This window comes from Scylla paramamosain, chromosome 2 (genome assembly GCF_035594125.1).
Source record: "Scylla paramamosain isolate STU-SP2022 chromosome 2, ASM3559412v1, whole genome shotgun sequence".
In the NCBI taxonomy this organism is placed as follows: Eukaryota; Metazoa; Arthropoda; class Malacostraca; order Decapoda; family Portunidae; genus Scylla; species Scylla paramamosain.
Window position 1 is genome coordinate 37,417,220 of NC_087152.1, and position 15,197 is coordinate 37,432,416.

The 15,197-nt window shown below is 43.9% G+C and overlaps 1 protein-coding gene across 1 annotated transcript in view; it reads right to left on the reverse strand.

Annotated features, from left to right (window-relative positions):
* Positions 1-814: 814 nt before the first annotated feature.
* LOC135114631 (transcription factor sma-9-like) overlaps positions 815-15,197 on the reverse strand; it is a 109,682-nt gene continuing 95,299 nt past the window's right edge. The window contains exons 2-7 of the mRNA XM_064030419.1: positions 11,412-11,540; positions 3,887-4,698; positions 3,542-3,639; positions 3,069-3,266; positions 2,551-2,669; positions 815-2,418 (exon numbers count right to left, since the gene is read on the reverse strand). Coding sequence (XP_063886489.1) covers positions 1,254-2,418; positions 2,551-2,669; positions 3,069-3,266; positions 3,542-3,639; positions 3,887-4,691 — 2,385 coding nt within the window. The 5' untranslated portion in view covers positions 4,692-4,698; positions 11,412-11,540 and the 3' untranslated portion in view covers positions 815-1,253. The remainder of the gene's footprint in view (positions 2,419-2,550; positions 2,670-3,068; positions 3,267-3,541; positions 3,640-3,886; positions 4,699-11,411; positions 11,541-15,197) is intronic.

A 15,197-nucleotide genomic window follows, 5' to 3' on the forward strand; every position in this document is an offset into this window, starting at 1 on the left:
TTTCGTGCTCTTTACGTCCTCCGGCGCGCCCTCCCACGGCTACCCTCTCCTGACACCCCTACGATCTGTGGCAACCCCGCAGAGATAGAGGGGTTGCCATGACGACCGGAACACGTCCCCCACTTCTACCCCTATGTCAAGATCCCCCAGCCTCCGCCGCCGCCACCATCCACCATCCACTCCAGCTCTTCCTCGCATTACCCCACAACTCTGACTCCTAGCGCACCCAATCATTAGTGTCATGTTCCCATAACCTCGTGTGTCTGGGACGGGAATCTGGAATACTATTACACTTCCAAGTTCAGATTCCAGGAAACGAGGCAACGTGACGTAACCGGCAATTACGGGTGCAACAACTTGTCCCCGTCTGCCGCTGTGTGATAAGGACCCGAATGGCGTGTCCCGCGGCCGTCCCGTACACCCCACCGATCGTCCTCTCGTCGGCTAATTCCGCCTGGGTATTATTCCTTCATTTACTCCACATTGTGCGAGGGATAATAGCTGCAAATCAAAGGAGAGCGGCGGCAGGGAGGTGGGGTGACTTACCTTCCACGGCGTTCGTATTTCTGTCTTTAGGGACAATGTGTGCGTGGCGGGATGGTCCTGCAGCCACAGTACTGCCACCACCACCACCACCTCACTCCCCATCGTGTACTATGAACCGCTGCCGCTTCACTCTGAAAGTTCATACAAATTAGCAGTCTTCTGTTGCATGCGTTTTCTTCTCTTTTGGATTGTATTGCATATCCTACAACTATTTATTTAGAATAACAAGGTAACTATACTTAATCTCTTCGCTGGAAATATATGAATATTAGAAAGAAAAGTTTTATTGATTTTCTTGTTTTACACACACCTGCCCACCACTGGGCAGCAACAGTAACTTACAATCTTCTACATGTATAAAATTAACAATCACAACTAAGTAGTTTATAACTACAGAATTCGAACATACAAAATACTGAGAACAAAGATGCATATGGTTGTTTGATGTTTAAAAGTAAAACAAAACAATTTTTTCTTATTATATGCGTATTGTGTGTGTGTGTGTGTGTGTGTGTGTGTGTGTGTTATCACATTTCCAGTTTCGTACGCTTTAATTTTTTCAGACTTACAGCGACTTAAGAAACAAACACAAGTTTACGGTAAAGATAAGAATATCTTTGAGGAATGATAAATTATACGAATATACCATGTTTGTATATACTAAGAAAACAACAACATTCTTTTCGTAATGTTATATTCAGTAAAGTCTATTCCCACTCGACCCCTCCTCGCTCCATCTTGGCGGGCTGGTGGTCACTCAGCATCACTAAGTCGAGGGCGGAAAGCTCAGACTCATCAGTGTCGTCCACGGCGGGGAAACCGTCCGTGTCACATTCCTCGGTCTCCGCCAAGAGGGTCAAGGGGTTAATTAGAGTGGTGGAGACTGAGGTGTTGGGGCTGATGGGCGTGGAGGTGGTTGAAGGAAAGGGAGGAGTAGGAAAAGGGGAGGATTTCACTGAAGAAGGGGATGAGAAAGAAGTGGTAGTGTTGTCACTTTTGGCTTTGGTGACGGTAGTTGTGTCCAGGGCGGATGAAGTTTGGCTTGCGGGGAACTTGTCCCCAGGCGACGCGTAGATGAAGGTGCCTGAGGGAATGTATGCGGGCTGAAACGCTTTGCTGTACAGGTTAGGGATAAACTTTTCCCTGACATCAAGACATGACTCCCGGCCTAGCACTTGGTTGCCGGCCTGACACACACCCGATGCCCAGGGCTGAGGCAGCTCGGGAACGTACGAGTGATTTAAAGCTGCGTTGCTGATCCATACTTCGCTGCGCTTTTTCATACTTTGATTCAACTCCGCCAGTTGTTGGTTTGGTTGGCTGTCAGCCTGAGTAGGCGACTCCTGTGTGTCAGGTGGATTCTGGCCTGCAGCCACACCTTGTGCATTGTGAGATACAGACACATAATCTGTTTTTATCGTCGTGTCTGTCTTGTCAACAAAAGATTCACAGTCCATACTTCTATTGGCGGTGGACGCTGCCAACCCCGCGCCATAATGATCAAACCTCTGGGGGTTGGGCATCATTCTTGAGGTTTGCAAGACATAATTTTTGTGGCCTAAATGGGGCACACATGTGGCGGAGCTGTGCTGTGCTGTCAGGTCAGAAACAGAAGGTGCAACAGTGGCGACAGAGGGGGCGCCGGCCAGCGACGTGGAATCCACGGAGGTAACAGGGGGGATTGGACGGGAGTCTTGGCTCAGCAGCAATGGCGGACTGATCTGAGACAGCGGGAATGGCACACCGCCGTACATGGCCGTCATCGGGAGCGGGTACTCGTAGTAAGAGGATGGGGCCGGGACCGTGTAAGGGACGGCTCGCATCGTCAGCACGCTCCCGGAACTACTAACGGACGGCGAGGGCGATTTCAACCTAAAGCAAAAGGCCAGGCATGTCAGGAGACACCACGTGTACCTCTACTAATACATAACTTTACTGAAGTATTTGTCTAGCACTGTTATCTTATTTATTCTGAGATATTACTGGATAGTAAAGAAGACTTACTTGCGGTGCACGCGCGGAGGGCCCTGCGATGGGGAGCTCTTGCCGTGGTGGGAGCGACGATGGCCAGCCCGGATGTGCTTCTTGTACTTCGATCGACGGTTTTGGAACCAGATCTTTACCTGGCCAGAGAAAAAAAAATTATATATATTTTATATATATATATATATATATATATATATATATATATATATATATATATATATATATATACTCGTATATATATATATATATATATATATATATATATATATATATATATATATATATATATATATATATATATATATATATATATATATATATATATATATATATATATATATATATATATAGGATATGGAAATAAAAGGTGACACTGGGGTGAGGCACGAAATATTCTGTTCTGTTTTATAAGTAGCTTGTATCATGAAGCTTTTACAAGTAGCATATCTTTAAAATATATATAAGTGTAGTCTGAGGTTCACCTGGTCTGGATATTTACCTGACATGGTACTCCCTTCATCTGACACGGGACTCACCTGGGTTTCAGAGAGCCCCACCATGGCGGCCAGCTCTGAGCGTTCGTGCTGCGCCAGGTACATACTCCTCAGAAAACGGCGGTTGAGAATCTGCAGCTGTTGGACGGTGTAGGAGGAGCGAGCCTTCCTGCCTCCGCTGTTGCTGCCACACACCTGAAGGAGGCTCGCTGCGTTACGAGTATGGCCAGTGACGACCTTCTGACGGCGGGTGAGGGAAGGACAAGGGTTTCTGAGTGCAAGTCTAAAAGGAAGCCTAAACAAAGTCAAATAATTGGGTTGAGTTTCCTTACTTGAAGTACTGACGGTTGGAATAACCTGGACGTGGAGATGGTGTTAAGTTGAAGAAAAATACATACGGAGACACGCTATGTGTGTGTGTGTGTGTGTACGAGCCTCAAAGTGGGAAAAGAGGAAAGTGAGATGTGTATTCTGTCACAAGTAGAATGAATGAAGAAGGCAGGTCAGCAGGTTACCTGGTAGTGGTGGCCGTGCGAGGGTTTGAACTTATCCACGTGGAGTAGTGGGTGTGTGGCCAGTGGAAGGGGCAGCGGCGCCCCGGGGCCCGCGGCTCCTGTGGATGGGGATAGGAAAGTTACGCACGAAAAATAGTAGTAGTAGTAGTAGTAGTAGTAGTAGCTATGGTAATAGTGAGTTTATTTTGCTTTAGAATGGAGACATTATGCAAAACGGTGATTATATATATATATATATATATATATATATATATATATATATATATATATATATATATATATATATATATATATATATATATATATATATATATATATATATATATATATAAGGGGTACAATTACCTGGAGGCCTTTCATGTGGATAGCGGCGTCCTGCTGAGATGATGTGATAATGCACGTCATGAGACTCCTGTGGTGCGTCACGCTGGTGGTGGTGGTGCTGCTGCTGCTGTTGTTGTTGTTGTTGTTGTTGTTGTTGTTGTTGTTGTTGTTGCTGTTGCTGCTGCTGTTTCCGCTGCGTTGGAGATGCGTCATGATCTTGTCCCTGTTGTGCTGGCACGGGGTCATTCATCTCTTGTTGCTGACGCAGCTGCTGTTGCACTTCCTGTTGCTGCTGCTGCTGTTGCGGTTGTTGCTGTTTTTGCTGTTGTTGCTGCTGTTGCGGTTGTTGTTGCTGTTGTTGTAACTGCTGCTGCAGTTGCTGTTGCCGCTGCTGTTGCTGTCGCTGTTGTTGCTGTCGCTGCTGTTGCTGTCGCTGCTGCTGCTGTCGCTGCTGCTGCTGTTTCTGCTGCTGCTGCTGCTGCTGCTGCTGCTGCTTGATTTGCTGTTGCTTATGGTGTTGTTGCAGTTTCTGCTGTTGCTGCTGCTTTTGCTGCTTCTGTTGTTCCTGCTGTTGTTGCTGTTCTTTCTGTTGGTGTTGTTGCTGTGTTGCCTGGGCGTCCCGTGCCATCTGCAGCACGTGAGTCATGTCGTGTACCTGATGGTGACTCAGCGCACTCTCTCTTCCCTGATGCCGCGGGTGTGCCATGTTTCGGATGAACTGCATCTGTTGTGACAGCGCCGCCTCTTGAGGCTCCGGCACCAGCCATACCAGCCTCATGTGAGCAGCGGCCGCCGCGTCGCCGGCTCGGGCCTCCCCGCCGCTCATACTGCATCTGTGAGGCCAAGTGTATAGTACACACTATAATGATGCTGTGATTATGACTACTCCTAAACTCGTGATGTGCTCTTTCCAGTATTTAAGGGGTAAGTTATTAACATGAATAAATGATGAAACTAATAAAAACAAGCATCTGATGATTTATAAGTAAAATAATTTCAAATATGTTATTTACACAACAAAACCAATGTTTATATCATTCTCTTAATAATACTGCAAAACTTTACTGTGTTATTCGAATGTCTTGGAAGAATCTACGTAAAAAAAAAAAAAAAAGAAAAGGCTGGTAGTAGTTGTTTTCACTTTATCTGGTTTGGAAACTTTCCGTTAGTTAACTTGCACACCAGGACTGGACGGCACGCGGCAGACCCATGGAAGTGCATCCCATCCTGACAAGCAGCGAACCATGAGCAGCCCAATAATTCCTCCCTAATTCCTCCCTGAGTGCCATTACCCAAGCACACTCACGGTATGATGCAGAAATGGAGGAGAAAATAGTGATTAGTATTGCTGTCTCACTCAAGACCTGATAACACACAATGTATTACGAGTAAATCAAAACACACGGTGTCTAATGGCTCCCAATTGAAAACACAATATCGTAAGTAAGTATATGAAAACTAGAATAAACCGAATGTATTATTTTCCAAGTACACCTTCATCGTACCATTCCCAGCTCTCACATTAGAAGTTAAGAACCCACTAAGGCTGGCAGGACGAGTGTTACAGTACTACAGCCTCCACTGCCTCGCTACCTCCCCCATCCCCCAATAAGTACTTAATATCGATGACTTACCCAATGAATTAGTATTATTCGTTAATTTCAGGAGCAGCAAATGGGTTCCTCACACCTCAGCACTTGAGAGGCGACTGGCTAGTTGTGCGAGAACCGGCACGGGCTGCTAACCTCGGTCGTCTTGTTACCTCATTCCTCGTTCACCTCAATTGAATTTTTGGCTACAGTGGTGCTCCTGTCTATATCTATATTGCATCACACTGCCAGATAATGCTGTATATAATGTGATTAAAATTTTATACATAATTAAAAAGAAGTATTCAGGGACTCATTTGATCAAAAGGGAGAGAAATGAAGTGCTTCACAGGGATTCATGAAGCCTGGAGCAATTGCACCACTTAACGAAGCACTTCACATCAAGTGCCCGCCCTGCACCGCCGTGCAAGGTTACATTATACTACATGTATTCCCGGTACCCACGAGGCTAACAAAATGTATCGCAATACTAAATTACAAGGCTGTGAAAAGTATTCTTGAAGGTTCGTACCTAAAACACCTGTTCCGAACTGCGATGGTGAGGCTGGTCGAAGCTTTGCCAGGCTGGCGCGGCCCCTGCCGTCCCTCCCCCTTCTTCCATCCCTACCTCCCTGCCTCCCTCCCTCCTGCCTTCCACCACCGCCACCACCACGGGCTCGGCGGGCTAAAAGTGGGGAATAATTTTACCGGACTTTGTTCTTTCTCGCTGTATATAAACAAAACTGCTCCTGTGATTGTTGGTCATTTCCTAATACACAGACAAGAAAGCTGTATATATATATATATATATATATATATATATATATATATATATATATATATATATATATATATATATATATATATATATATATATATATATATATATATACTCGTATATATATGTATATATATATATATATATATATATATATATATATATATATATATATATATATATATATATATATATATATATATATATATATATATATATATATATAACAATTTTCATCTGTAGCTTAAAGCACAGGCATAAGTTGACAGTAACTTAAATGGTTTACCTGTATGTGTCTGTCTACTTATTTATCAACATTATCATTGTCATCACTTCAACGTTTTAACTTAATTGATTATTCTAACAACAACGATGACGACGATAACTACTGCTTCTTCTTCTTCTACTATTACTACTACTACTACTACTACTACTACTACTACTACTACTACTGCTGCTGCTGCTGCTGCTGCTGCTGCTACTACTACTACTACTACTACTGATGCTACTACTATATTACTGCTGCTACTGCTGCTGCTGCTGCTGCTACTGCTGCTGCTGCTGCTGCTGCTGCTGCTACTACTACTACTACTACTACTACAACTACTACTATTACTACAATCACGACCACCACCACCACCACCACTACTACTACTACTACTACTACGACCCTTCACCAACTGGGAACAACACGGGTGGGGGGAGGAGAGAGAGAGAGAGAGAGAGACGATAGTAAACACAGAGGATCAATCCATTACTAAGCAAACCAGCATTTAGCCCCACACTTCCTGCAGCCTAATTACTCGCTGGGCCAGGCTCCCTCCCCTCTCATTCTGCATTCTAACTCACACCACTCTGTAATTAAAGATTCCGTGACGAGTCTCTATCGCTCATGGGTGTTCTCCTCCCATGTTCACTAATTTCAGTGTTTAGACGCATAACCTTCCTCAAAAAACGGGGTAGGAGGATGATAAACTGTGTAGGATGGAATCTTTCTCGCGCGCGTGGAGATGGCGGTGTTGGTGGCAAGACTCAAGGTGTTTACTTTATCATCCCCCCTCTTCTTTCCTTCTCTCTTTTTGCCTCACTTCTTTTTATCAGGTTTTATGGTCCGAGTTGCTTTTTTTTTTTTCTTGGGGCGGTGGTGGTGGCGGTAGTGGTGGTGGTGGGTTCATATACTTCCCTTGCCTTGTGTTCTTGTATTTAAGTCAGGAACATTTGTTTGACTTACTAACTTGTATTTTCGTGTTCAAGTGAAAATTATGATGTCTTAGGATCAATTATTTGCGTGTTAAGAGTCATGGTTCTTGTAATGGAGGCCAGCCAGCGACCATCAATTTTAGCACCGCTTCTTTGCTATTTGCGGTAACATAAAATGGCGTACTTATTTTTTTCCCCCAAGACAACAGCAGCCGAGAGAAAAAAAAAAGTTAATCTGTAGTACGTAGGCCTAATTTGGCGGCAGACATCAGGTTCCAATCTGCCGCCGTGACAGGAGGCCGCGCCAGGGAAGGGGAATTAATGGCGCCAGACTCTGAGGTGTTAATTATCAAGCCGCGCCGCTCCTCGCCTCCCGCGGCCCGTCCCTGATTGAGACATTACCGCCAGATGCCCGCCGCGGCACCACCGGGAGGTCTTTCTTATCGTCTGACAATCCTGGCGACCACTGGTGACCGCCGCACTCTTTACCACATTCTGAAACACTTGCCTGCACCTCGATTACATTCAAGAGGCTCTAGTTGAAGTTACACGGGTTTTTAAGGGTGTTTTTATGATTTTAGTGACAGATTAACAAGATTTCTACATTATTAACAGGAAGAGCACTCTTAAGAACCTGACTCATTATCTCCATGGCCTTTGAAAATAGTCGCGGTGAGAAAGCAAAGTGTTTTTGAATACACTGGCATCCCATATTGGCTTCCGTAAGAAATATATTCACGATTACTTTATTTTTTTTTCTATTTGGTTGGTGCAGAATCCTTAACGAACTATCACTAGCTTCATGAAAAACCTCCTTGAAAAATGCTGATAATCTTCATTAGAGTCTGTTAACAGTAGTGGAGGCAAGACGCCCAAACGTTTGGGAACACGGGTGATAATGTTGATGGGACCGGTGAGTGACCGATAACCAGTGTCAAGGTGAAGCTGCTGCTGCTGACATTTCTTCCACTTTTTCCTTATTAGATTAGAAACAACAACAACAACAACAACAACAACATCAACAACAACCACAGCAGCAACAACAACAACAACACGAATATTTCAAATTTTATAGGAAACTTTACAAGCTTCGTGTTTCTGTCATGCAAGACAATGCTCTGGTGCGTGTGGCCAGCGGGACGGCACAGCTGACCGCCACCAAGCAACGCAGCCAACGCCGTGGAGGACTGCTGAAAATAACACGCGTACGGATATGAACAAAATACCGTCTCGTAAAGAAGTGCATTAATTTACACTTCACAACAACGAATGTTCAAACTTGACACCATTTCTGTGAATATGCGTGCCAGGCCACTCTTTGAAGCTGGTGGTGGTGGTGGTGGTGGTGGTGGCGGCGGCGGTGGTAGTGTGTACCTAATGTTTGGTATTACATGCATTCAGCGTGGAGTGTGTGGCAGGACAAGTGTCACGTATCAAACACTTCACACAGTCAGGAAGGCGCAGCACGGCACGGATCACGATTCCTGACTGCTTAGGAAGAATTAACATTCGTATTCACGGAAATGTTACATTCACTGGAATTAAGGAGATTATGTTACGATGTTTTAACAGAAAGTGTTTATAAATGTATTGTACGTACATATGATCTATCTATCTATCCATCTTGATCTGTCTATTTGTCTGTTTGTCTATCCATCTATTTATCTATTTATCTATCTATGTATGTAGTATGTATGTACTCTATGTTTGTGTGTGTGTGTGTAGTGTGTGTGTGTGTGTGTGTGTGTGTGTGTGTGTAAAAGCAAGAGAGGAGAGAGAGAGAGAGAGAGAGAGAGGAGGAGGAGAGGAGAGAGAGAGAGAGGAGAGAGAGGAGAAGAGAGAGGAGAGAGAGAGAGAGAGAGAGAGAGAGAGAGAGAGAGAGAGAAGGGCGATATCGCGTGCGGACTACACACACCGCTCCTCCTCCTCCTCCCTCCTCCTCCTCCTCCTCCTACTGCTGCTCCCTCCTCCTTCGCCTCCTCCCTATCTCTCACAGGCAGTGTCGACTTTTAAAACCAGAATAAACACGGCACAAACCCCATTCCCTCTAATAGTTCCGCCTCAGAAAGAAAACGGGATGTTTCATAATAATAAACGTAAGCAAGACGGATTCTGGAATGGAGATTGCATTTGGCTCCCCCTGGACCGTCTCCCTTTCCCTCTCCCCTCCCACCCCCACTTTTTTTTTTTTTTGTCTGCCTCGATCTGCTTCCTACCCTCCCCTTGCCTCTCCCCCTCCTGCCTCCTTCCACCCCTTCCCTCCTCCTCCTCCTCCTCGCTTTTATATATGTATATTAAATGCACACAACGACCTAATCTGACTTCACTTGATGGATCGAGCCTCGGTTAATGGTGCAAAAAGGCAATTTTCTTCCTCTGCTTTACAAGAAAGAGAGAGAGAGAGAGAGAGAGAGAGAGAGAGGAGAGAGAGGAGAGAGAGAGAGAGAGAGAGAGAGAGAGAGAGAGAGAGAGAGTAAAATTATGAATATGCTCCGACAGCCGACCATTCGAGTTGGCTTCAAGGCGGCCCGAGGAAGGAATCACACTGGCGGAATAATGGCAAAGGCTTGCATAAAGAATAATTAAAGTGGGCCCAGAGAGAGAGAGAGAGAGAGAGAGAGAGAGAGAGAGAGAGAGGAGACGAGAGAGAGGAGAGAGAGAGGAAGAGGAGACGAGAGAGAGAGAGATGTTTGACTACTAGTATACCTTCCAAATCCATTCCTGTTCACATGGCCATTGTAACGCTTTTTGGTGTTATAATACAAATACTCACCACTACCGAACTGAACAGGAAGCAGCCACGGGTCAACTGAACGCCAGCCTGTAACTTCATCACACTTTGCAGATCAGCAATGAAAGATAACACAGGAGCATGAAATTATAATACATGCAATTCTGTATGTATGTAATGATGTCATGATTAGTTTATATGATTTTTGTTGTTTTGCGTCATAATTATAGTAAAGTAGTAGTAGTAGTAGTAGTAGTAGTAGCCTGATTATGTGAAATGAAGATATTATTATTAAGTACGATGATTATTATACAAATGGACAAGTCACGTCTCATACACATACATATAAATGTATACATATGCACACTATGGCATACATACGAGTATACATGGATATCAAATGCCATGTTGTCCCCTACACTTCCTGGTAAAGAATCAAATGACATTCGAACTGCGCCACCCAATAGACTCACTCTCTCTCTCTCTCTCTCTCTTTGATCATAAATGAGAGAAATAGTGCCGCTGGTGTTACTACTACTATCACCACCTACACCATTACCACCACTACTACTACTACTACTACTACTACTACTACTACTACTACTACTGCTACTGCTACTACTACTACTATTACTACGACTATAACTACTGCTAAAAATATTGTCAAACAAGTGCATTGTGTTGGAGAGAGAGAGAGAGAGAGAGAGAGAGAGAGAGAGAGAGAGAGAGAGAGGAGAGAGAGAGAGGAGAGAGAGAGAGGAGAGAGGGGGAGAGAGAGAGAGAGAGAGAGGAGAGAGGAGAGAGGGAGAGAGAGAGAGAGGAGGAGAGAGCTTAACTACCGTATAAATAAGAACCTTTCTTTCCCTTCTTTTTTTGCTGTTTTAGGCCAATGTCCCTCTGACGTAAAAAAAAAAAAAAAAAAAATCAATTAAAGGTAAGAATGACTAAAATCGTGCAGCAGAGGCAGAGGGTTTGAATGAACCTTCAGCTAAGCGCCTACGTACAGTACTGGCAGGAAAAGTCAAACCTGGTGTAAGAGATGCATGAAAAAAAAAAAAAAAATCTGAAAAAAAAACTGGTGAACTATTTTGACAACATAAGAAAAAGTGTTAATTCTCATATCAAATCTCTGACACACACACACACACACAACACACACACACACACACACTTTTCCCTATTCATCACTCAGGCTTATACCACGATAGTTAAGGTTTTCTCAATAGTGCCTTCTGCCTACCTACTTACCTACACCTTCCCGCGAGATAGAGAAGATCCTGGCCATACGCATCCCATCTCCCCGCTATCTGGTGTGCTGGTCCAGGTCGCCCACCACACTCCCGCAGCAGCTCCAGCGGTCGGCGGCGTGCGGCTTCGCTATAAATGTGTAGGAAGACAAAACGCCTCCATTTCTCACCCGATAATTGATTTCCCTGCAATATATTACCGGATCAATGTAGGCAAATACAGTACCTGCAAGGCCAAGAAGAAAAAAGGTGGAGGAGAAAAATAAAAGAGGAGAGTTCGTTGACGAGTCATAACTCACGATGGTTCCAGACCCCGCCTTCCCCGCCCGTGACAAATGACTAACGACATGCGTGGGGAGGAAGAGAGGGAGGGAGAGAGGGAGGCAGGCGAGTGGCGTCAAGAGAGGGAGGCAGAGAGGGAGAAAGGGAGGAAAGGAGTAAGGGAAATAGTGAGGGAAGGAGAGGAGAGGAGAGAGGGAGGAAAGGAAAAGAAGGAAGGACGGAAAGATGGAAGGAAGTAGAGAAAAATATTGGTTGCTTGGGAAACGAGAGAGAGAGAGAGAGGAGAGAGAGGAGAGAGAGAGAGAGAGAGAGAGAGAGAGAGAGAGAGAGAGAGAGAGAGAGGAGAGAGGAAGAGGAGAGAGAGAGAGAGAGAGAGAGAGAGGAGAGAAATTACTACTACTGTACACCTACGAGCAAGAGATAAAACAAATAAAAAAAATAAAAGTCTGAAAGTAAAACGGGGAAAACACAAGACCTTCAAAACGAGAGAGAGAGAGAGAAAAAAAAAAAAGAATATATAAGTAAACAGTCCCATCTTATTTCTTGTCCTTTATATCCCATTTTCAAGCTGGAATCAAAAGGCTTTAAGCTAACACAGGCCCTTAACCACTGCACTCTGAGCCTCCGAAAGTCACTCATCATTGTCGTGTTACACTAAAGGATCGAGACTCGTCGCTGATGTGAAGTGGCGCGGCGAGATCAGTCTATTGTTTTCCAGCGGAGGGGCAGCCAGGAGTGCTTGGGTGAGGCGCGGGGAGTCCAGCTGGTGACAGGTGGCCTTCTGGAGCGCCGAGAGGGTTAATAGCAACAATTATGAGGCCAGACAATGAATCTTTTTCCACCACCCCCTTTCTTTCTCCTCCCCATCCTGTCCCTTCCTCTCCTCCCTCTGCCATCCAACCCAACCCTCCACCCCAGAGCTCTCCTCCTCTCCCTCTTTCCACTCCACTCTCTTCTCGCTCCCTCCTCTCAACCCTTTCCCTTTCGTACTCTCCGTCATCAATATAATGATTTTTTTTTTCGCTCTCTTTCCTGTCTTTCCTTCTCGTAGTTTATCGCGAAACTTGTGTTGATAATGAGGACGAAACATGTTCTTTATCTGTGTGTGTGTGTGTGTGTGTGTGTGTGTGATGTGTGTGTGTGTGTGTGTGTGTGGTTGTGTGTGTGTGTGTGTGTGTGTGTGTGTGTGTGTGTGTGTGTGTGTGTGTGTGTGTGTGTGTGTGTGATTTTTATGTCTCTCTGTCTTTGTCCGTCTGTTTCTGTTCCTCCGTCGGTCAATATCCTTGCCTGCTTATCTATCTATTCATGTGTTAGTCTGTTAATGAGTGTGCTTGTCTGTTTGTCTGTCTGTGTGTCTATCTATTTCTCTATCTACTTATCTATCTATCAGTGTATCAGTCTAATTGCCTATCTATCTATTTATCCATCTATCTATCTGCCTCTCTGTGTATCCGTCTCTCTCTCTCTCTCTCTCTCTCTCTCTCTCTCTCTCTCTCTTGCTTGCTGTGGCAGATCAATACCTAATATCGGCTCACACACATAACCACAGGTTTTGCTTTCAACCCAAATCCGGAGATGAAAGTTTGCAATTTTACAGTATCTATTTCATCCCAGGGTAAATCTTTCCTATAGATCAGTAACCAGGACACCCCTATTATAACAGCAATATTAATAAACAAGGCTCCATACGTACTCCAAGGAAATGAAGTATAAGTAACTAAGGCATAACTGAACCACAACACTCAGTCTTTCAACTTCTTAAAATACTTCAGGGTTTCAAGAAGATTAATTTCAAAGGTCACGGAGATGATATACCGGGTTCTCATGAGTGTTTTTTCCTCCTGCTGGTCGTAGAATTCTTTGTTAAATTACCATTAGAATCAAGCACTCTCAAAAACACTCCAGTAACTTCCATTACGGACAATTAAGAGTAGTCAAGTTAGGGTGACGAAACGTTTTAGAATATGAGTCTTTATGGTAACAGTAGTATCGATTAACAAAACTACATATGCAGTGAAGATGAAAGAGGCTTCGTAATTATCGTATGAACAACCCACACCACTCTTAATGTTTCATAATTGTATTAGAATCATTAAAACAAACGCCACTGCAATCAAACTTGGACTAGAATTATGAATGCACTCTTGAAAACCTTAATAACTTTCACAACAGCCTGGTGGAAGTAGGCGAATTAAAGGCCGAGAAGTTTGAGAATACGGTCCTTTATCCCACTCTGAGATCAGTTACCAAAAGTTTCTATGATTCTATGAAGTGCAAAAGAAGCATTACACGTTAGATATACAGTACATAAGAAGACAGTAAAATAGGTGAAGCTGCAAGAAGCCATGAGACTTGCACGACGTGACTCACGGCATGAAACATAACTACCTATTTCCACCTACCATCCCTATCTATAAATTTGTTTAATCTAGTGGCTCAGCACTAACAACCTGGTTACTGAGTCTATTCCATTCATTTACTACTCTGTTTGAGAACCAATTACTACCTCTTTTAAAAATTTAACTTTATCAAGCTTGAACCCACTATTTCTTGTCTTATCCTGACTACTGACCATGAGATTTTTGTTTGTCACTCTCGTTATATGGTAAATACACTCGAGTCCTCAGTAACTGGCCACTGGTGTTTCTGCCGCCACGAACTGCAAGGGAATAGCCAAAGAGAGCAATCACCTCCAGATGTCGTTCGAGGAAGCAGGATTCTCAACTCTTCTTGTGCTGCCATCCGTTGTTCCTCGCGAGGCGCATCCTGTGAGGCGAGGCAGCGGGATGCATATTCATCTATACATGTGTTGCCGCTCCCATGTGTGACTGTCTGCCTGTCTGTCTGGCTTCTCTGTCTGTCTGTCTGTCTGTCTGTCTGTCTGCCTGTTTTTTTTTTGTGTGTTTTGTCTGTATCTATCTTTATTTTCAGTTTTTTTGTTTTTTTCTTAGTGTTTTTTTGTGTTTTTACCTGTCTTTTTGTCTGTCTGTCTGCTCCCTTCCCCCTTCTCTCTCTCTCTCTCTCTCTCTAATATCTTTCCTCCTGCAAACCTGGTCTCCTCCACTCCGCCTTTACGTCCAGCCATTCAGTTAGTCTCTCGCTCAGTCTGCTATTTGTTCTTCTAGCTACTCGTTCTGTCAATCTTCATTTCTGTTCCTTGACAATCTTTACGACATCTTCCATTCAAGCTTTGCTCTTTTTTATTTATGTTGATCTTTTCCCTGACACTGATCTGTCTTCTGGCCTTTGTGCCGTTGTTTAACTTATTATGTATTGATTAAATTCGTTTATATATTATGAAGTTATGTATTAGAAATTAAAGTGAGCACTGGTTATAGGTTTTGTGTTTCAAGCGTGCTCACTACATGAATCTCTCAGAATACGTCTATGCTTACAAACTATTTTATTATTTCGATTCAAGGATGAGGTAGCAAATGACATGCGGGGAAAAGATCTTTTAAACGTAAGAGGGGCACTGGCCATGGAAGAAGAAGAGAAAGAGAGA